Raw genomic sequence first — 24,097 nt, 5'->3', positions numbered from 1 at the left:
CCCTTTACTCTGCATCTGTCAAGTCAGCAAAGGCATTGAAGCCTCTTTTTCCAGACCCTATAATCACACTGGACCTTGCTTGCTGCCAGTAACAGGTGTTGGCCTGACATTTGACTGATTAGTTGAGATATGGAAGGTGTGACATAACGAGAGACAGGCCATTACTGTATGAAATACAATGTGACAAAAATAGACCTGCTTAAATAGAGCACATCGGTACAGTAAGGAGCCAATTCAACGAAAGTGAATATAGTAAATAGTACCTTGAAAAATGTCTCAATGACAGAAATAAAACACAATAATCTTCATTGGAGTATTATAATCTAAATCTGTCTACAGGATTTCAGCATATACAGCAGCTTCAGTGACAATGGCAGACCACACAGCTGATCCCAGACAGTAAACAAATCATGAACAGTGTGTGTTGGAAAACCAGTACTAACCCATCATTGTAATCAGATGCCATTTGCCTCTCATTCTACGCTTTAATGAGTGTGACACTTGTGTTGGTGATGCAATTAGCTATTTTTGATACCTTGTTTGCATGGAGAGACCATGGGAGAGACAAGTGAGTCACAGGCCAAAAGCTAGCCAGGCAGTAAGCCACAACCCCATGAGTTCACCAGGAGCTATAGACTGTCTCCACCACTCAACCCCTCACATGAATAGCCACTGTTAGTATTTGAAGATGTTTAAAGGCAAAGCTAGCAGGCTGCTATGGGCCCATGCTCCTAGATACTAAAATTAGCCAATGAGCGTTTCCATTTCATGGGCCTGCTGCCACTCGACACCAACATGGTTACTCCAATATGTGGGGTAGCTAGCTGCTTCCTGTGTTACTGGTCAGTTTGGCCACACCGGTTTCTGCATCTATTTCGGTACAGACACATTTCTGTGCTCAAATTTGAGTGTCCTTTGCCCCACTGCATTTACCACATGGATCTCAGGGCTTGAGTAAGTTCAAGGACTTCTCTTTGGCTATTTCTTTATTACAAAAAAACTTTTTTCCTGCTTGTAAAGTTGTTGTTACTCATGCCTATGTTTTTTTTAGCACGGGCCGTGGATTCTTCTCTCTACCCCAAACATGGAATACACAATCAAAAGGTAAACCAGCATTTTATCTTCATATGTGGTAATAACTGTCCAATGCATGGACATGTGAGGGGATATTTGGATCACACCGTCAGGATCCTTTTTTCATGTTTGGGGTGAAGAGCTCACAATGTGGACCTTCTATAGTAATAGCTAAACATTACATATGTCACAGGTACATGACAAACATAATGTCATCCTTTGCTGTCAATATTCAATACTTTTTATTTTTATGATATCATATGCATATTTCTTACCAGTAAAAAGTTTGGACACACCTACTAATTCAAGGGTTTTTCTTTATTGTAGAATAATAGGGAAGATGTCACAACTATGAAATAACACATATGGAATCATGTAGTAACCAAAAAATGTTAAACAAATCTAAATATACTTTAGATTTTAGATTCTTCAAAAGAAGGCACTGTTTGCCTTGGCATTCTCTCAACCAGCTTCACCTGGAATGCATTTCCAGCAGTCTTGAAGGAGTTCCCAAATATGCTGAGCACGTTGGCTGATTTCCCTTCACTCTGCGGTCCAACCCATCCCAAACCATCTCAATTGGGTTGAGGTTGGGTGATTGTGGAGGCTAGGTCATCTGATGCAGCACTCAATCACTCTCCTTCTTGGTCAAATAGCCCTTTCACAGCCTGGAGGTGTGTTGAGTCATTGTCCTGTTGAAAAGCAAATCATAGTCCCACTAAGCCCAAATCAAATGGGATGCCATTTCGCTGCAGAATGCTGTGGTAGCCATGCTGGTTAAGTGTCCATAAGTCCTTATGTGTTATTTCATAGTTGTGATGTCTTCACTATTATTCTACAATGTATAAAATAGTAAAAAATAAAGAAAAACCCTGTAATGAGTAGGTGTGTCCAAACTTTCAACTGGTATTGTATATATATATATATATATATATATATATATATATAGTAAATACACTACCTTTCAAATGTTTGGGGTCACTTAGAAATGTCCTTAATGAATGAAAATCAAAAAATGTTGTCCAATAAAATCACATAAAATTGATCAGAAATACAGTGTAGACATTGTTAATGTTGTAAATGACTATTGTAGCTGGAAACGGCAGATTTCTTTATGGAATGGACTTGGACTTATGGACTTGTGAGATGTCGGTTTCTCAAACTAGACAGTCTAATGTACTTTTCCTCTTGCTCAGTTGTGCACCGGGGCCTCCCACTCCTTTTTCTATTCTGGTTAGAGACAGTTTGCGCTGTTCTGTGAAGGGAGTAGTACACAGCGTTGTACGAGATATTCAGTTTCTTGGCAATTTCACGCATGGAATATCCTTAATTTTTCAGAACAAGAATAAACTGATGAGTTTCAGAAGAAAGGTCTTTGTTTCTGGGCATTTTGAGCCTGTAATTGAACCCACAAATGCTAACGCTCCAGATACTCAACAAGTCTAAAGAAGGCCAGTTTTATTACATCTTTAATCAGCACGACAGTTTTCAGCTGTGCTAACATAATTGCAAAAGGGTTTTCTAATGACCAAATAGCCTTTTAAAATGATAAACTTGGATTAGCTAACACAACGTGCCATTGGAACACAGGAGTGATGGTTGCTGATAATGGGCCTCTGTACACCTATGTAGATATTGCATAAAAAATCTGCTGTTTCCAGCAACAATAGTCATTTGCAACATTAACAATGTCTACACTGTATTTCTGATCAATGTTTAATAGACAAAAAAACAGTGTGTGTATATATTTTTACATTTGGATCACATAGTCAGTGATCCAAATAGATATATCAATTGAATAAACCAACTAAAGTTTTTTTTAATGAAAGTCCAGACATTTTATGAGCTATGAGGCGGAACTTTTAAGACAATGTTTGTTATGTTGCTGGCATTAATGTTACATTTACTGCTTATTACTGTACACACAATGCATATTCCTGTACATTGACTGTATATTACTAAATATTTACCTTGGGGTGTGATAGATAGTCTCTGTGCTGTAGTTCCTTCTCTGCTATTAATAAACCAACCAGATGCTGGGAAATCACCGTCTCTCTAACTGGTTTCAAATTATAAGTACTGTAAAATAGCTTCCTGCCAGCCAAATTCTTCTGAAAAATGGATGCATTCTTTCACCTTCTCATGAATAATGGTCACAATGACTTAGAGTATATTGTTTTATATTGAGGGCAAAGGACTGAAAATGCATGTGTGTGACCTTCATTAAGTTGTAATTACCGTCCGCAGCGAGAGGCCTATAAATGGCTGGATAACCGTTATTGATCTTGGCATGTGTCAGGACCCGGTTACGAACCCGGGTCTCCGGAGTGAGAAACAGTCACTAAACCAACTGAGCCATGAATAGTCAGCAGAACCCAGAAGATGAGGCAGACACAGCAGTACTTGAGACGGTGTATTTAATGAGGTAAAAAGTGAAGTTCTTCAGGAAAACATGTAACTCCACAACCGCAAAAGGAATTCCACAAGAACAAAGGCAATCCTCCAAGACAAAAAGGCAAATCCACAAGGTGGAAGGCACAGCACAGCACAAAAAGCCTCAAAAGATACTCAAAAATAAACAAACAAGAACAAAAAACAGAACTCCACAAGAGAGTCCACCGGGATCAACAAGAGCTCACAGAGTACTAGGGCTGGGTGCTAACATACAAACACAGAGCCAAGAACTGAGTAAAACAAAGGGTTTAAATACAATCAGGGGAAACGAGGCACAGGTGCAAATAATAATGGGGATCAAGGGAAAACAAAAGGTCAAAAGGCACAATGGGGGCATCTAGTGACCAAAAACCGGAACAACCCTGGCCAAATCCTGACAGAATCCCCCCCTAGGAACGGCTCCTGACGTTCCTACCAGCTCTCTCAGGGTGGAGGGCCCTGAACTGATGAATGAGGTCAGGGTCCAGTATGTCTTTGGCAGGAACCCAGGAGCGCTCCTCGGGACCGTAGCCTTCCCAGTCCACCAGATACTGCCAGGACCGCTGCACCCGGCGGGAATCCAGTATCCGATGGACGGTATAAGCCGGCTGGCCTCCAATGACACGAGGGGGAGGTCTGTCTGCCGGGACAAGGGGAGAAAAAACAACAGGTTTTAATAAGGAAATGTGAAACGTGGGATTAATCTTAAGGGATCTGGGTATGTGTAGGCGATAAGAAACAGGGTTAACTCTCCTGGCAACCTTAAAGGGACCGATGTATTTTTGGGACAGCTTGCGAGACACCACCCGTAGTGGTAAGTCTCTTGTGGAGAGCCAGACTCTCTGGCTGGGGCGCAGGGTAGGCCCGGGACGGCGACGTCTGTTGGCTTGTTGTTGGTACCTCTGTGAGGAACGCATAAGATTAAGACCGGTCTTCCTCCACATAAGCCGACAACGTCTGACGAACTTCATGGCTGAAGGCACTCTGACTTCTGTCTCCTGGTCCGGGAACAATGGAGAGGCATAGCCAAACTGACACTCGTGCGGGGACATACCAGTGGAGGAGGAGCGCAAGGTGTTGTGCGCGTATTCGGCCCAAACAATGAAGGACGACCATGTGGACGGGTTGTTACGAGTCATACATCGGAGGGTGGTTTCCAGCTCTTGATTCATCCTCTCTGTTTGGCCATTGGACTCCGGATAGTACCCTGAAGATAGACTGGCAGAAGCCCCCATGAGTTGGCAGAAGGCCTTCCAAAACCTTGAGGCGAACTGGGGACCTCTGTCAGAAACCATATCTTGAGGAATGCCGAAGACTCGGAACACATGATTAATTACCAACTCAGCCGTTTCCTTGGCAGAAGGTAACTTAGTCAGAGGGACGAACCTGGCCGCCTTTGAAAACCTGTCGATTATGACTAGGATAGTAGTATTGCCATGGGATGGAGGAAGGCCAGTAATAAAGTCCAACGAGATATGGGACCAGGGTCTGTGGGGAACAGGTAAAGGGTGAAGGAGTCCTTGCGGGCGGAGGTGAGAAGATTTGCCCTGGCAGCACACGGGGCAAGCATTGACGAAAGTGGCAACGTCTTCTCTTATGGTAGGCCCCCAGAACTTACGCTGGATGAACTCCAAGGTGCGATCTACGCCCGGGTGACAGGTGAGGCGAGAGGAGTGCCCCCACGGAAGGACCTGAGTCCTCACTGCCTTGGGGACAAACAACCGATTGGCAGGACCTCCTTTCTGGTCCGGTTCAATAGCTTGAGCTCGTCTCACGGTATCCTCAACTTGCAACGAGATCGGAGCCACGATCTTAGCAGCAGGAAGGACAGGCATGCCCGTGTCATCTCGAATGGCAGGAGCGTAGACTCGGGACAGGGCATCCGGTTTGAGATTCTTCGACCCGGGCCGATAGGTGAGGATAAACTGGAATCGATTGAAGAAAAGAGACCATCTAGCTTGTCTAGATTTCAACCGCTTCGCCTGCTGGATATACTCCAGATTTTTGTGGTCCGTAAGCACTTGAAACGGGTGAGAAGCCCCCTCGAGCCAGCAAGCCCCTTAACCGCTAGGAGTTCACGATCCCCCACATCGTAGTTCCTCTCAGCCGGGGTAAGCCGGTGTGAGAAGAAAGCGCACGGATGAAGCTTCTTGTCTTCACCCCTCTGAGGCGTCTACCTCCACCACAAACGGTTCATCCATAGTCAGTAGTATCAGGATGGGAGCAGAGAGGACGCGCTGCTTGAGTCCTTGGAAGGCCGTCTCAGCTTCTCTTCCCCACAAAAACCTTGCATTGCCACCCTTGGTTAAAGCTGAGAGAGGGGCTGCCATCAAGCTGAAGTTCTTGATGAACTTGCGGTAAAAGTTAGTGAAGCCCAGGAAATGCTGAACTTCCTTAACGGATTTGGGGGTGGGCCAATCCGCTACCGCCCCTACCTTCCTGGGGTCCATTTGGACTCGACCGGGTTCCACTACAAATCCCAGGAATTGTACTCGGGATGAATGGAATTCACATTTTTCCGGCTTAACGTACAGATGGCTGTCTAGGAGGCGTTTGAGTACTTGTCTGACATGCTTTGTGTGTTCTTGAAGAGAGCTCGAAAAGATGAGGATGTCATCCAAGTAAACGAACACAAATATGTTAAGCATATCCCTAAGAACATCGTTTATGAGTGCTTGGAACACCGCTGGGGCGTTGGTCAGGCCGAAGGGCATCACCAAGTATTCATAGTGACCAGTAGGCGTGTTGAAAGCGGTCTTCCACTCGTCACCAGGTCTGATCCGCACAAGATGGTATGCGTTCCGCAGGTCAAGCTTAGTGAAAACAACTGCTTCCTGGAGCAGCTCGAAGGCTGTGCCCATAAGGGGTAGCGGGTAACGGTTACGGACGGTTATGGCATTGAGTCCCCGGTAGTCGATGCAAGGACGTAATCCACCATCTTTCTTGGCCACAAAGAAAAACCCTGCTCCCGCCGGGGAGGTGGATGGACGCATGAGGCCTGCTTCCAGAGCGTCCTTGATGTAGGTATCCATAGCAGCTCGTTCGGATGGAGATAGGGAAAAGATCCGACCCCTGGGGGGGCAAGTGCCCGGAAACAGTTCGGTGGGGCAATCATAAGGTCTATGGGGTGGTAGCATGGTGGCCCTCTGTTTGCTAAATACCAGTTTGAGGTCATGGTAACACTTGGGAACTCGGGTCAGGTCGATGGATTCTAAAGATTCGGGAGTAGAACTCGGGGAATTCGGGAAAATACAAGTAGCTTGGCACGTAGGACCCCACTGCTTGATAGTGCCCACAGACCAGTCGATGTGAGGGTTAAGGCTGTGAAGCCAGGGGTATCCAAGGACGAGAGGGAACTCGGAACAGGAGATCAAATGAAAGTTCATCAATTCCTGGTGTTGTGAAACTGAAAGTCGCAAGGAGGTAGTGACATGAGTGACAAGTCCAGATCCCAAAGGGCTTCCATCCAATGTAGTAACCCTCATGGGGTCACTTAGAGGTTCAGAGGGAACGCCATTCTCCTTCGCCCAGACACCATCCATGAAGTTACCTGCGGCTCCAGAGTCTACCAAGGCTTGAAGGTGAAGCTTGTGGTTGTCCCAGGAAAGGATGACTGGAATGAGCAGACGGGAGTTGGACGGATGGGAGGAGGTTATGTTTCCCGTTACAGTTCCCCCCGGTCTGTACGGGACAGAGCGTTTCCCTGGAGCCCGGGACACGTGGAACGGAAATGGCCCGGTTTGCCGCAATATAGACAGCGTCGCTCCCTCATCCGGCGGTCTCTCTCAGCCTGGGAGATGCGCCCAATCTGCATGGGTTCCGGTGGAGCCAGCGAGGATAAAGGTGGGGACTCGGAGCTGGGACTGATAGGGGCTAGAGGTCTACGGTTGAGTTCTCTCTCTCTCAGACGCTGGTCAATGCGTGAGGCCAACTTGATCAGGGACTCGAGATTGTCCGGTGGTTCCCGAGTGGCCAGTTCATCTTGGATAGTGTCGGAAAGGTCTTTCAGAAAGCACACCGTGAGCGCCTCGTTGTTCCAGCCACTCGCTGCTGCCACCGTGCGGAACTGGATGGCATAGTCCGTCACGCTGCGCCGACCTTGGTGGAGAGTCAGGACCACTGCTTGGGCCTTGAAACACTCGTTTGAATTCCTCAGCAAAGGCAGAGTAGCTGGCACAGCAGGAACTATGGGCATCCCACACAGCAGTAGCCCAGGCCAGGGCTTTTTCCGACAGCAGGGTGATGATATATGCGATCTTAGACCGGTCGGTGGGGAACGACGATGGTTGCAGCTCGAAGGAGAGAGAACATTGGGTGAGAAACCCTTTACAAGCACTTGGATCACCTGGGAACCGTTGGGGAGGTGGAAGACGAGGTTCAGCCAGAGGGTTAACTGCCATGGGTACGTGAATCTGAGGTACTGGGATGGGAACTGTTGCCGGGGTAAGTCGATCAGATATCTGCTTTATGGAAGTCAGCATCTCCGACAGAAGATGAGAATGTCTAGCCATTAAGGCCTCTTGCTGAACCAGGGCGGCTTCATGGCGTTGGACAGTCTCCTGGTGGTGGGACAGCATGGCAACAAGGTCCTGGGAACTGGCTGCCTCTGGGTTCATTTTTGGCTCTGTGTTTCTGTCAGGACCCGGTTACGAACCCGGGTCTCCGGAGTGAGAAACAGTCACTAAACCAACTGAGCCACGAATAGTCAGCAGAACCCAGAAGATGAGGCAGACACAGCAGTACTTGAGACGGTGTATTTAATGAGGTAAAAAGTTAAGTTCTTCAGGAAAACATGTAACTCCACAACCTCAAAAGGAATTCCACAAGAACAAAGGCAATCCTCCAAGATAAAAAGGCAAATCCACAAGGTGGAAGGCACAGCACAAAAAGCCTCAAAAGATACTCAAAAATAAACAAACAAGAACAAAAAACAGAACTCCACAAGAGAGTCCACAGAGTACTAGGGCTGGGTGCTAACATACAAACACAGAGCCAAGAACTGAGTAAAACAAAGGGTTTAAATACAATCAGGGGAAACGAGGCACAGGTGCAAATAATAATGGGGATCAAGGGAAAACAAAAGGTCAAAAGGCACAATGGGGGCATCTAGTGACCAAAAACCGGAACAACCCTGGCCAAATCCTGACAGCATGATCTTTGAACTTGGACATGAATCTGAATCATGTCTCTTCTGTGCTTTTGAATCAAGTTTTACTCAGGGTGTTTTATTGAATTACAACTCTAAGGCTTATTCTATACATTCAGTACCCTCACTCTGTTTGTGTGTATATTTATCTCAATCAGCTGTCGCTAGTTTTAAGAAGTGTCCCAGTTTTTTGGGGTATTTTAGTTTTTTAATTATATTATATATTTTTTCTCCCTTTTCTCCCCAATTTCGTGGCATCCAATTGGTAGTTAGTCTTTTCCCATCACTGCAACTCCCGTATGGACTCGGGAGAGGCAAAGGTGAAGAGTCGCGAGTCCTCCGAAACACGACCCAGCCAAGCCACACTAATTCTTGATTCCTGCTTAACCTGGAAGCCAGCCGCACCAATGTGTCGGAGGAAACACCGTACACCTGGCGACCGTGTCAGCGTGCATGCGCCCGGCCCGCCATCAAAGTCTTTGTAGCGCTATGGGACAAAGACATCCCGGCCGGCCAAACCATCCCCTAACCCGGATGACACTGGGCCAATTGTGCGCCACCCCATGGGTCTCCCGGTCGCGGCCGACTTCGACAGAGCCTGGAGTCGAACCAGGACCTCTAGTGGCACCAGGTTCTCTTTAGATCAGTGCGCCACTCAGGAGGCCCCCCCAGTTTTGTATTAACAGTGAAGTTGACCAATATACCAATTGTTAAGCTCCCAGGTCAGAATATCGAAATGAGTTAATGAGCTATTCTAGGCACTCACCCAGATAGCTAAACTAAGCTAAGCAGCTGCTGCAAAGTGTACTGTGAATGATGTCTTGATTTCAGGGCATTGTCGGTGCCTGATGTAGACTTAGTCTCCATTTAAAATGTTTAAAGACCATTGTGGTGTGTGATTTCCTTATATATGCTTGACCATCAATCACAATATGAAAATATATAATAAGTAAAGTACTGTATGTCCATTGTAAAGGTCACCACATGTAACGTACTAATGCGAAAGCAACATGCTACCCACATGGTTGTATACAAAACAATGCTGTTTTATTGGAATGGTGCAAACAACAAGTGACTACAAATTGATGGCCTTCTCCGATAATAACACGTATATATATATACATACATACATACATATATATATATATATATATATATATATATATATATATAATATATATATATATATATATATATATATATATATATATATATATATATATATATAAAGACTAGCATGTAGATGTAATTACCGACTGCAGAGAGAGGCCTATAAATGGCTGGATAACTGTTATTGATCTTGGCATGATCTTTGAACTTGGACATGAATCTGAATCATGTCTCTTCTGTGCTTTTGAATCAAGTTTTACTCAGGGTGTTTTATTGTATACAACTCTAAGGCTTATTCTATACATTCAGTACCCTCACTCTGTTTGTGTGTATATTTATCTCAATCAGCTGTAGCTAGTTTTAAGAGTGTCCCAGTTTTTTGGGGTATTTTAGTTTTTGAATGATATTATATCTTTTTTGATTCCTTTTCTCCCCAATTTTGTGGTATCCAATTGGTAGTTACAGTCTTGACCCATCGCTGCAACTCCCGCACGGACTCGGGAGAGGCGAAGGTAGTCAGATACAGGGCAGAATGGGCATTAGCTCCTACAAAATCCCAGTATTTATTCTCATGCTGTTCATAGCCATTGTCATGCCTGATGTTTAGTAAAGGGCCTAAAAACATATTCCTTTCCTTAAAATAGCCTGCGGTATGGTGTGTGTTTGGGGTGTACATAGCTACCAGATAGTTGAGTTCACACATGTCATATACACAAAGGTCAGAGCGAAATATGTGGTATGCCAAACCATTTAAAGTGCTATCAAAATGGACACAGTCTTTTTTTATATACCGTTAGGAGGAATAGCATAAAATAAATACCACAATGTCAAGCTGGTAATCTATTCAAATGATTAGGCTGATGAAATGTAAACTCTTCTCTATACAATCTGCGTAAAGCAATGACGTTATGAAGGTCCAGGGTTTCCTCTTTGATTGTGACACTGTATCTCTTTCCCAGGCAGATGGCGAGCTGACCAAACTGGGGACCATATAGACGCCGCCATCTACAACCTACTGCAGAGGTGTGATTGGTGTCAACCATCAGCCTTCACCATGACCTGCGTGGAGAAGCGTCAATACGTGAGCCACCGGAGCACCATGCTCCACCACCGCTTCCCCAATGGCTTCACTGAGATCTTCATGGACGAGACGGACCGAGAGGTCAGCACGCTCACCGACCGCGCCTTCCGGAGCCTGTGCATCGGAGACGAGGCCGCCTACAACGATGAGTTCTCATACGGATACCCTTTCAGCTGTCACAAGCCCCTAGTGGAGGAGCCCCTGAAAAGGACTAAAGACACTGGTAAAAAGCACCAAATCAATGGTACCATTGGCACTCAACCCTGGAAGCAGCAGAAGAGCATGTCCAGTTTGACTCTCCTCAAAGCATTCAGTGCTACAGAGGAGAAATGTGAGGGCATGCTGATTAAAAACTGGGATTTTAAGGACACTAACGGAGACTCTTGGGATAAGTCAGCCCTCCTCAGCATCGAAAGGGAACTATCGGAATTCTCCTCAGATTATAACAACCTCATAGCCAAGAAATCAGGCAAGGATGCAAAGTTCTCTAAGACAAAAAACTGCATAACCAACTTCAAGCTGCGGAAACTGCACATCAAAAACTGTTTCCTCCACAGCGAGTTCAGCCCATTCCAATCGTGGAGGGATTTTAACCACTCTCCGTTCGGCCAGGAAGACATCACCTCCATTCCCCATGTGGTGGACAACCTCCCTAAGTGGTATGACTCCCCTTTATACAAAGAGCTGACTGAGGCACATAGAATAGAGACTTTGCGTGCAGAGGAGATGGAGCAGCAGTTCCAGAAACCAGTTGAACCCCCCCCTCCTCCTCGTCCTCCACCCAAGGTTCTACCAAAACCCTCTGCCCCTGAGAAGAGGTGTGCATCAGACACCTCTTCCCAGGGTGAAACCAGCACCCCCTGGAGAAGAAACAGAGTGAGAGTCAAGAGTGCTGTGCCTGTCAACCAACCAGGACTACTTTGCACTCCCACTGAAACCCCCAAACTGGTGGAGGAGAGTAACATACCTTATAAAAAGAAAGTAAAGTCGATAAAGGTGAAAGAAGTGGAAGAGCCGTGCTCTTTGACCTCTACTCCATTCAGCATTTCTCAGCTGATGACACCCATAATACCATCCAGACAGGCCACAGACACCTCAGAGATCATGTCAGCGGTGCTCTCTCCCTCTCTCCTTGATCTTACCCGCCTAGACTTAGAGCATGTGTCGCCAGTCAAATCAAGGTCGACCCCAGAGGTCATCAAACGAGAGAGCTACAAATCCATCGCGTCCAGTTTGTTGTTCAACCTCAAGGATAACAGGAAGAGGGTCAAGAGCAGGTACAGCCCGCCAAAGTTCAAAACCGAACAGGCGGATCAGCGTACTCTGTCTCCAAAGATGCTGGAACAGAGACTACTCAAATATGCACAAGCTCCTTCTGACGTTACAGCTTCTGGCTTCAGTACACCTGCCATTCTAGCCTCTGGCTTCAGTACACCTGCCATTCTAGCCTCTGGCTTCAGTACACCTGCCATTCTATTAGATGGACTGCCTATCTGTAGCCCTGATGTTTCTGAATCTAGCAATGCTGGTCTTAGGAAATATCTAGATTCTGATATATCAGACGATTACTTGATATCCAACTTATTGCAAACCAAAAGAGAGGCTGCGGCTAGCAGGAGCCCCGGGTCTCCCTTTTCACACCCAAAGGTGAACAAGAGCCCTCGGACTAAGAAACAAATGTACCCAACTCTGAACTTGTACAATAGTCCTGTAGAGCCAGAGATGAAACACTTCTCACCGTCAATGAATAAGGATACTTTGTCCATTACCACACAAAAAAACAAAGGGCTTTCTCCGAATATGTCGGACAACACAAAAGACCATCCTACTCCACAAAAGGATAGGATTTCTCTGAATATATCAGAAAAGCCAGTGAAAGAGATGCCGGCGCTAAAGGAGAAAGGTGTCGGTGACCAGCCTGTACATACAAGAACGAATAGGGAAGCATTACCTACAGCACAAAACAAAGGGTTATCCCCCAACAGAACAGACAATGCGAAACAGCCAACAAAAGACACAGTGGAATTCAAGGAAAAACATAATGATGAACAGACTGCAAGTACAAGAGAAGCCATCACAGCAACTAGGGACACATTGATAACAGCTCAAAATGAAATGCTGCCCTCAAATAGAGCGTACAACACCAACAGGTCAACAAAGGACATGGTAGAGTTAAATGTCAAAGACAGTGTTGAAGAGGTTATGAGAGCCGGTATGGAAGCAATATTTACCACCCGAAACAAACTATTCTCTCCCAATAGAGCAGAAGCTGTTGAAGCGTTAACCAATAAGACCAACATTGTCAAAACAGAGGACCCTCAAGTGAAAGATGAAAAGGGAATTGTAGTAGAGGATAGACATTTGTTTTATTCATTTTCAGTGCCAAGGCCAAGCTACAGACAGATAGAGCCACAGGCAACAGGTGACATTTGTCCAATGGAAAACATCCTCGCCAACGGATTAATAGAAAGTTCAGAAAAAGAGAAAGAACGTATGGTGGTAGAAAAAGCGAAGGAGCCTGTTAAAGAGCAAGGCAGGTTTAAGCATACATTTTCAGCGAGACAGAACAACTATATTAAAAGCCAAAGATATGCACTGATGGAGAATGGCGAGGAAGAGCAGGAGGGGGAAGATTTAGAACCTAAAATGGAGGTGAATAACAAGAAAGACATGGATAAGGAAGTACAGGATACAGAGAGTTCAGTTCACAAAGAAATGAAAGATAGTGAAAATATAATAAGCGACTTACATGCACTTAAAGAGCTGGAGAAGGCCAGATTGGGTGGACGCCATAGCAAGGACGGTGAGAATTTGAAGCCCAAGCCAATGATAGATGGGGAGGCAAAAGCGAAAAACGATTTAATTTCAAGGGAGCTTAGGAACATTAAAAGGGGTATTCTTTCTATGCGAGGAAACACGTTCGCTAAAAAAGAGCCATTTGCGAATAGAGAGAAGGAGCAAGCGAGGCGTGATGTATTCTCAAAGATAGACAACAACGTGGTTGTAAACAAATCTTTGATCAATGACAATTATGACAAGGCTAAAATGGCACTCGAGGAAATCATATCGGATAGAGCAGAGAAACGTAAAAATCAAGTATTTAGTCATAAAGAATGTGAAAACAATAGAGTCCCTGATGAGAACCCGGATGATAGTTATAATGTTAGAGTCCAAAAGAGTAGACCAGCTAGACAGGATTATATCAGGAAAGCAACAGATGGGAAACAGAACGAGGTCAGAGGGAGGCTAGGGGATCTGAAGGATCATCATCAGATACAAGGAATTCTTTCCCAGACCGAGACAAAACTTGGCGAAAATCACAGATTCGGTGCCACAATCTACACTGAACAAAATGAACTGGCAACAGGATATATCAGGGAGGAGCAAGTGCAAGGAAACACAATCAATAATGTCAGTGGCAAACAAAAACACAATATTAGCAAATACCCAGCAGAGGAGAGTGATAGAACCGTAGCTAAACAGCTATCAGTTGAAACAAGAGACGACACCTCTAGAAACGCTGAGGTCGTCACAGAGGAGAGTCAAACGGACGCACCAGTTATCAAACCAAAGGTACCACCGAGGAGCAAGAAAGGGAGCATTAAAAAAGAGGACAGCTCAGAGAAGGAGAAAGAATGTGCAAATGTAATGGACATAATTGAGGAGGGCACAAAGAACAAGGACTTTTCAATTAGGGATAGTAAAAATGATAACATTCTACGAAAAGAGAACACACACGCAAGGGGCAAGGTCTCAAGTAAGGAGGCCCTCGATGCAAAGATACAAGCTGATCAACAAACAGATGCACTTGAAATGGAGAAGACAGCTGAGCAAGAGAAGCGTTTTGTACAAAATAAACACCACGTTGGTCTGCCAGGAGAGTACTCAAAGTATCCACATGAGGCAAATACCTGTTTTTCCCCCAGTGAGGAGAAGGAAAAAGAAATGAAGGCTCTATTAAATGAAAGGCAAACTAACACACTTCCTCGGAAGAAACTCAAAGCAGAGGAAATACAACACAATATTGAACAACGGGAACAACTGTGTGTGAGAAGGAAGGCCCCTTTAAAACCAGACAAGGATCATTCAAAACCTTCAAACCAAGTAAACACCAGTACCGAGGATGAATCAATTATGAAAAAAGATAGCATGAAAAAGATTCAAGCAAATGAAGAATCTGACAAATCAGTTAGGGTTTGTGAAGATATTGCACATGTTGATGAAGTAGTGGAGTATTACTCTGTAAGTGATCATGAAAATGAGGTCTTTGAAGACAAGCCAGTAGTCCGTCCCAGGCGAGACAGAGAAACATCCCTGAAGGAGGAAAATGGGCCGAGAGCCAGAGAGATGGACAAAAGAGGATGGTTCCAGAGCCCGATGGACGACACAAACAATCAAACGCCAACATCTCAGTCCAACGTCTCTTCGCCCGTTCTGGGGAAACCGGCTCTATTCAAAGTGAAAGACAACATATTAAATGATCATGTCTCGCCTGTAACCAAGACAGTGAAACCGGTTCTGGACAAGACAAACCATGACCCGTCGCAGCGTGCACCCTGGTCACCCAGGGAGAGCTTGAGTGGCTCTGAGAAAAGCGAGGAAGAGCATCTTGATCAACCAAAAACCTCCATTGAAATGCAGTCACCAGATAATGCCGTCACCACACCAGGCAAACACTTCAAACCCAAAGAGACGGCATCTCCCCACTCTTCACACTCACTGCTGTCTCCCTCAAAACTAACCCCCGAGCACAATCGGAAAGGCCAACGTGCGCCGTGGTCACCCAGGGAAAGCTTAAGTGGCTCTGAGAGGGGCGAGGAAGACCATCTTGAAATCCCTGAACTCCATGCTGCTACCATCACAACAGACAAACACCTTAAACCAAGAGAGACTGCATCTCACCACTCACCACTCACCCCACTGTCTCCCTCAAAACTGACCCCTGAAAACAGCCAAAGAGGCCAACAATACGGGTCTTTCCTCACAGTCACACAGGAATATAACAAACATTCAAGGCTAAGCACATCATCAGAAGAAAGGACAAGCACAGTGGATACAGCTGATGACACCCCAGACGTTTACAAGGTGTCCAGCGAGAGGTCTGGTTCTGTCTGCCTTGCCAACGACACCCAAGGCCCCGGCAGACCCCCGTGGTGCCTCCCAAGTCCGAGAAGGCCCTCTTCAAAGCCATGAAGCTGACCACCAGGAGGATCCAAAAGGAAGAGAAGGAAAGTCAACCGCAAAAGAGCAGTACTAAGAGCTGTAGTAGAAGAAGTGACAAAAACAAGAAGGATAAATCATCGGAGCAGAAAAGTAGTAGTAGTGATAGTAGTGAGAAACATCGTACTAGAGGGAAGCAACATCAGGGGAGGACAGAACACAGCAGCCGTAGCAGTGAGAAGCAGAGACGTGGTGAATCAGAGCATCGCGGCCGTAGTCGTGAAAAGCACAGGCACAGTGAATCAGAGAGCCAGGCCCGTAACAGTGAGAAGCACCACGATGATGTACCCGAACATCAGAGCCATAGCAGTGAGAAGTCCAGGCAAGAAAGAACAGAGCCCAGCAGTCGTGGTAGTGAGGAACACAGGCATGGGGAATCGAAGCGTCAAGAATGCAGCAGTGACAATCAGAGACATGGAGGATCCGAGCGTCAAAGCCGTAACCGTGACAAACAATCAGAGTGCCATAGGAGTGAGAAACACAGCCGCGACAAGCCAGAACAGAGATTCCCTAGCAGTGACAGAGCTGTCAGTGAGCAAAAAAGTCCAAACGGTGAGAGATCCATGACTGGGAGACAACAGCGCCTTAGATCTCAGAGCATGGACAGACACATTGGGAATAAAGCAGAAGAGAGAATTCGTAGCAGTGAGACATCTCCTAGGGAAAGACCGGAGCCGAGGAGTCAGCGCATTGAGAAGTCCATTAGGGATGAGCTGTCTCAGAGGGGCCGAGCCCGCGAGAGATCCAACAGAGAGAAACTAGAACACAGAAACCACAGTGTTGATTCCTATGCCAGTGACATTATAGACTTGACATCACCTCACCCTAATCTATCCCGCCAGTCAAGTTACACCGGCCAGTTCTCCCGTCAATCCAGCATCGAGCACCGTTATGCCTCCTTCCCAATGACCCAACGGAAGTTATTGCAGGACCCAGACTCTGGGCAGTACTTCGTAGTCGACATGCCCGTCCAGGTCAAGACGAAGACCTTCTTTGATCCAGAAACTGGGAATTACGTGCAGCTACCTATTCAACCTCCAGAAGGCCCCACAATGGAGGTGATGAACGCACCAATGGTGCTCTACCAAGGTTCCTTTGTCCCAGTGCCTGTCTCATCCATCCCATCACAGAAGTCCACTGTCCACGCCTCACAGCTGGACCAGGAAGACTTTGAACGGATGTGGGAAAGGCAGCGGTATAAACACAACGGCGAAGGCCATCCCTACCTAGAGCCAGTGTATGGCTCACAAGACCACATGCTAGGGGAGTTCTTAGGCACTGAGGACCTTTATGACTGTATGAACTGATAGGGCTTTTATCAACTTCGCGAGAAAAGTTTAACAGTGTTGAAGTGGAGTGTTAATTTGCATTTGTGGTTAATACGAGCTACTGTAGTTCATATATAAATGGCATTTGGGAGTGTCTGACCACAGGGATTTATGTATGATTTAAGATATTATTCATAAATGTTTTTTGATGGAAAATGACAGCATAAAGAAAAAAGAAAAGAAGAAAAAAACATGGAAGTTCTATGTACATAAGTATTTTCACACGTAGACAGGATGTTTGGTTGTAAATCTTGAGAGGATTTCTATGAATATAATTGAAGTGGTGTTTCACCTCTTTTCATGAATTGTTGTAATTGTTTTATTGATGTCAAGTTTTGCTTTTTGAGACTTTTTTTCCCCAAAAAGCTGTTTGCCCTCACAAATAACACAATTTTGACAGATTTTTATTTAAACCAAAAGGACACATTATGTTTTGATGTACGTTTCAGTAGTCATTACCAATATCAATTTCGTTATTTTCACTCTAATATACAGTATGCTCTGTGTTTTGCATGCACAAGCTTAAATATTTCATTCAACTGAATATTGAAAGTCGCATATTCTGTTTCATACTTATATCATAAAATGTATGGTATTTACATTTATTGTAAGTGGCAATGATTGGAAATACTTGGAAATATGTTTGGCAGTATTTTGGATTTAATGACTAGATAAAGCAGGGCTGCATTTTGTTTTTGTAAATCATTCCAATAAAGAAAAACCTCCGAAGAACTAGGATTATCCTTTGTTGTAATTTCATAATCTTGATGTTGAAAAAATATATATAGTTTACATTTCAAAAAGTGATGCTTACCTTTTCATAGGTAGCAAGACTTGATGATCAGGCCTACACTGCACTTATTACACCGTATTGTAATGCTTTTCCATTCGGTTTGGTTCATCTCAATTTATGGTGAGAGATCTTTTACTGTGAATGCAAGATTGGCTTTTTAAATGTGAAACTCAGGCCTCTGGCGCCATCTAGTGTGTATTGTTCATTACATTGAAGATTGAAATCGCAAACCGAGTGTATGATGTAGCAAACAAACAACAAGATGAAACCACATTTGTAGGCCTACACGATATAGTTACTAGGACATCAGTCTTTCATATGATCTTTCATATAGTCACATATCCATCCCATAACAGTGTTTCTTAATCCTGTTTTATATTTGTGTTTTTGGCTAGCACCACACAGCTGATTCAAATGATTAACTCATCAAGTTGTTGTGATTTGAATCAAGGGTGTACAAAAAAAGAAAGCATCTTAATTTGGGCCAGTTTGCAACAGCGGGAAAAAATAATCCTGCAGCAACAGGAAATGTGAATTATTATGTGGATTATAATGGACATTTTTTGTCAATCTCTAAAATCTATACATTTTAAAGGAAGTTATTCTGCAACAGGGTGATCAAATGACGCCCCCTCATTATGACAACCATGACACAAAATGTTGATAATGTATGTGCTTGAAAAGAAGGCCAGCATTCGTAATATAGCAATAACCTCGAATTGTAAAAGCTTTATCTTTCAGGACAATTATAAACCAACCGGACGCTTAATTTCAACACCTTGGTCGGTGACACGGGGACTTCCATTAGGCCTACTGCCATTGTACGGCCTCAAAGCCTTATCAAATATCAATACAAACATGTTAAATTGCAACAACCAACTTTGATTTCTTACAAAAACAATTTATACATGAATCACTGGACATACTGTTAATATTTTCAATTCAACCAAGATTTCTGAAAGCTGTTCAAAACGAAACCATATCGTCATACTGTTTCAGAACCACGTTTTCCTCCTCATTGGAGAGCTTTAGAGCGTGCATGACAGACTGCACAGTCGCGTGATTCGTGGCACGGAAACTCTTTCCGAGTGGGAACGGACAGGAGCTCTTGCAGTAGTAAGCACCCCGTGGAGAAATGATCCAGCCAGCCCAGGCGATTACCTCGAAGTCCACAAAGAGGGGGATCCGCTTGGTGCTGCGCATTTCCGCCTGCTCCTGCTGTCTTGAGGCGATACCTTCGGACTGTCAGGTGTTGCGGCGTGGCTGAAATGTCCGACAAAAATGTAAATGAGAAATAAATATATCAGAATTTTAATCATCTTTGACGGTTACAACAGCAAACCTCCACATTTCTCAGATTATAATTTGATAATTGACAGCCGAGCAATATGGTAGAAATGTCTGGGCTAAACGTTCTATGATGAACTAAGTCCAAATCATAGCAAAGAATCAGAGAAACATTTATTTTCAAAATGTAATTATCCCTGTTTGTTTCGTTCAGACCTGCAAATAGTCATAGGCACATTATTAAATGTAATCATCCCGCACACCAGATTATAAAACATGTAATGAACAAAATGAAAGACAGCTACAAAAGTTAACGTGGTCAAAAAGTCGTGGTCGAAAAATACGAGGTCATTTGGCGTTCCATTATAGTGCAAATGAGCTACACCGAGCAGGCTTCGTCCAAGGACGAGGAGGGATGATGACTATTAATCTTTTTTTCTTTCTTCTTTTTTAAAAATCTATTGATGTGAGGTTGAAGGTCTGTAGGCCTTGCACATAGTGGGGTCCATAATGAAATAAATAAAACAAATACTGAGCTATATTTTATGCTAAAAAACACATGAAATAGTATTTTATACTAAAACAATTGCTCAGAGAAAGAGATTTAAGTCATTAACAAATAATTTTAAAAATCGCAAAAAGATAGTGGTCAAAATGATTGACACTCCTGTATTCAATACTCCATAGCAACAAAAAAAAAGCTCTATTGTCACATACACTAGATAGATGCAGTGAAATGTGTTGTTTTCCAAGGTCAGCCACAGTAGTATGGTGACCCTGGAGCAAACTATGGTTAAGTGCCTTGCTCAAGGGCACATCGACAGATTTTTCACCTTGTCACTTCGGGTATTCAAACTAGCCACCCAACACTTTAATGACTAGTTTACCTGCCACCCACTCTTCACCAAGTACCAGGACATTTTAGCCAAAAACCTGCTTGCCTCTGCCAGGAGGCTGACACTTGGCCGCAAGTGGATCTTCCAGCAACACAATAACCCCAAGCATTATTTTTATTTTTATTTCACCTTTATTTAACCAGGTAGGCTAGTTGAGAACAAGTTCTCATTTGTAACTGCGACCTGGCCAAGATAAAGCATAGCAGTGTGAACAGACAACATAGAGTTACACATGGAGTAAACAATTAAACAATTAACAAGTCAATAACACAGTAGAAAAAAAGGGGAGTCTATATACATTGTGTGCAAAAGGCATGAGGAGGTAGGCGAATAATTACAATTTTGCAGATTAACACTAGAGTGATAAATGATCAGATGGTCATGTACAGGTAGAGATATTGGTGTGCAAAAGAGCAGAAAAGTAAATATATATAAAAACAGAATGGGGATGAGGTAGGTAAAAATGGGTGGGATATTTACCGATAGACTATGTACAGCTGCAGCGATCGGTTAGCTGCTCAGATAGCAGATGTTTGAAGTTGGTGAGGGAGATAAAAGTCTCCAAATTCAGCGATTTTTGCAATTCGTTCCAGTCACAGGCAGCAGAGAACTGGAACGAAAGGCGGCCAAATGAGGTGTTGGCTTTAGGGATGATCAGTGAGATACACCTGCTGGAGCGCGTGCTACGGATGGGTGTTGCCATCGTGACCAGTGAACTGAGATAAGGCGGAGCTTTACCTAGCATGGACTTGTAGATGACCTGGAGCCAGTGGGTCTGGCGACGAATATGTAGCGAGGGCCAGCCGACTAGAGCATACAAGTCGCAGTGGTGGGTGGTATAAGGTGCTTTAGTGACAAAACGGATGGCACTGTGATAAACTGCATCCAGTTTGCTGAGTAGTGTTGGAAGCAATTTTGTAGATGACATCGCCGAAGTCGAGGATCGGTAGGATAGTCAGTTTTACTAGGGTAAGTTTGGCGGCGTGAGTGAAGGAGGCTTTGTTGCGGAATAGAAAGCCGACTCTTGATTTGATTTTCGATTGGAGATGTTTGATATGAGTCTGGAAGGAGAGTTTACAGTCTTGCCAGACACCTAGGTACTTATAGATGTCCACATATTCAAGGTCGGAACCATCCAGGGTGGTGATGCTGGTCAGGCGTGCGGGTGCAGGCAGCGAACGGTTGAAAAGCATGCATTTGGTTTTACTATTAATCAAATTACACAAATAAACGGTTAATTGACCACTAAATAAACATGTTGCAATGGCCATCTCAGTCTCCGGACTTGAACCCCATTGGAAACCGGTGGTTTGAATAAAAGAAAGGGCAGTCCATACCCGCAGACTAAGGATATCAAGGATCTGGAAATGATCTGCATGGGGGAATTTCCCTCCCAATGTGTTCTCCAATCTCATAACACATTTTAGAAATAAGATCAGGGTTGTTATCCTAACAAAAGGAGGGTGATTGAGTATTGAAAACAGGGGTGTCAATACTTTGACCACTTTTTTCTTTGAGGAATTGTATTAGTATATCAGAATATAATTGCATACAATATAGCTCAGTATTTGTATTATGTTGCTCATCTTTATCAAGGGTGTCAAATATTATGTACCCCACAGTTGTTCTGTGTCTGAATTTATATAAAAAATGAAATTCTGACCAGCTAGTTTACCTTGATTTAGTGATCGATTTGTGGTTGAGCATCTTCCATCGCCTGAGAATATAACTACTGGAGGTGGGCATTCTCCTCGGGTGATTCTCTCTGTCTCTCAGAAAACGGCAGGACTGACTCAATCCACTTACCCGATGGCAGTGTAATACCAACCTGAATCCCATTATTCTCCTCGCTGTTGCGAATCCTGCAAATCCACTTGGACACCTGTCATTGGGGAAAAAAAATATGCGATTAAAATATTGAAAAAGTCGTGTTTAAATATGATTTGCTGAGATAAAACGTGACGCGATATTCTTACCGTTTGTGTGACGTTGAAGACTTTCCATCCCTAAGTGTATACAGGTAACAGTCTTGACGTGATTAGATTCCATCTCCAAGGTTTCGCTCTGCTGTCTAACACATAGAGGTCTACCTGTGCGCAAAACATGCATTAGGCTAAACCGCACACTAATTATATCGAGTTTTCTCAACACGGTTAAAAGTCTATATTTCCAACTAACCTTGTAGAAATGGGGTCCATTATGACTTCCCAAGGAAAAGTCGTTTTTTTTTGCCTGAACCAGTGAATTTATACATAGATCGTTCTCTAATCTCTACCAAATGAGAATACATTTAAGAAATTACACCTTCCACCAACATGCATAAAAATAATAATAATGAATTGTGTTAAATTAACAAGTCTGCAAGTTTTCCCCTTCAAGATAATTTAAGTATTTTTTCTTCATTATTTTCAAACATGCTTGGGCACAAAAGTAACATCAGCCGTGCGTAAGTATGCGTTTGTTGATAACGCACCTCTGTGCTGAACAAGTCCAGCATGATCTGGGATGCCTTTTTATGAGGCATTGAAGAACTCTGGATTTATCAACTCGTCCAATCTTCTTAGCCGACTATTATATCCAAACGGTTGTCTTTCCCAACAGTTTCGCTGGATTCTTCGTCTAATGATATAGTTAAACATGGCCACGGTTCTACGCTGTAATATGAGGACGAGACAGACGCATAATGCTTGTAATATCATTCAAGCGATAGCCTACTGAGTCCGAATGGTTATGGGTCAGTGATTAAGCTATCACCGCTGTTGGTAGGCACTGTACTGAGTGTGATGGACGATTGGAGTTCTATGAATGAATGTATAACGGATTTAAATACTGAAGTAGCACCCCCTCAAACAGACAATTAATAATTTGACCAACAGATTGCATGTTGGCCCAAATAAGAGGGTAATTTGACCTATTCGTCTGACCCAACCGCTTTCCATTTTCACAAAAGATACATTATAAAAGTGTTATGAAATCGAATGGAAATTGAAAACTAAACTTGATAAGACAGGACGTGATAAGTAAATAACTAGGCCTGTTGATCTCTCACATTATACCTTCATTTTAAGAGATTCTATGGTTTAGATTGTTCACGCTGCGAGTAGCAAAAAGACGAAATGACGTCCTCGCATCATGAACTAGAAGACAACTTTTTTTCTCAGTATGTTCTCGCTGATTTCTGTAGTGTGTTTTCAGTTATCTGTATCGAGGCCAGTTGGCCCTCAAATGAACGAGAGTACACAAACCTTTGACGCAAATGAAAACGGAGGTTTTCTTTGTCCCTACGCCGGACTCTCCGTTTGGGCATTGTCTGTTGATTGACTCACAGGATGACGTACTAACGAATGGAGGTGTCACCAAATCCAATGATCTGTGTATACGCATTTTAAATGATTCGTGGATTGTCTTCAATCAAGGGTGATGAAGAAAACAAATTCTTAAAATCATCTCACTGATCAATGGGGCTTCCACTTACAGTGTATTTAATCAATTCAAAGTCATCTGCTACAAAATGATGATCCCCTCATTTGGAGGCAATTATTATCAGTCACGGGCCTTGTTATTACGCACTTGGGCCCGCACGTGGCCGTCCATGGGCAGATGATGTCTATGCGGATTTATTGAATTGGTTCTTGGTTGAATTGCCAGTAGTCTCATCTATGCAGTAGATGGCGCCATTGGCCAAAGCATAAATTGGTGCTTGTTGCTCACTTTGCATGAGCCTCTGAC

At 43.9% G+C, this 24,097-nt stretch overlaps 1 protein-coding gene and 1 long non-coding RNA gene across 2 annotated transcripts; one reads left to right on the top strand and one right to left on the bottom strand.

Moving 5' to 3' along the window:
* Positions 1 to 814: 814 nt before the first annotated feature.
* On the top strand, positions 815 to 16,037 carry LOC124039009. Its single transcript, XM_046354900.1, has 3 exons — positions 815 to 954; positions 1,052 to 1,104; positions 10,723 to 16,037. Exon 3 carries the CDS (start codon positions 10,818 to 10,820, stop codon positions 16,035 to 16,037), a length of 5,220 nt encoding a protein of 1,739 aa, XP_046210856.1. The 5' UTR covers positions 815 to 954; positions 1,052 to 1,104; positions 10,723 to 10,817.
* Positions 16,038 to 19,074: 3,037 nt separating this feature from the next.
* LOC124039983 lies at positions 19,075 to 23,755 on the bottom strand. The gene is made up of 4 exons (XR_006839666.1): positions 23,614 to 23,755; positions 22,345 to 22,458; positions 22,197 to 22,250; positions 19,075 to 19,448 (listed from the first exon to the last, which is right to left on the bottom strand). It is a non-coding gene; the product is annotated as an uncharacterized LOC124039983 (long non-coding RNA).
* Positions 23,756 to 24,097: the final 342 nt, after the last annotated feature.

Source organism: Oncorhynchus gorbuscha, linkage group LG07 (genome assembly GCF_021184085.1).
Source record: "Oncorhynchus gorbuscha isolate QuinsamMale2020 ecotype Even-year linkage group LG07, OgorEven_v1.0, whole genome shotgun sequence".
Taxonomy (NCBI): Eukaryota; Metazoa; Chordata; class Actinopteri; order Salmoniformes; family Salmonidae; genus Oncorhynchus; species Oncorhynchus gorbuscha.
The sequence above is the reverse complement of the archived record's forward strand: the minus strand, read 5'-3'. Positions and strand labels throughout refer to the sequence as shown.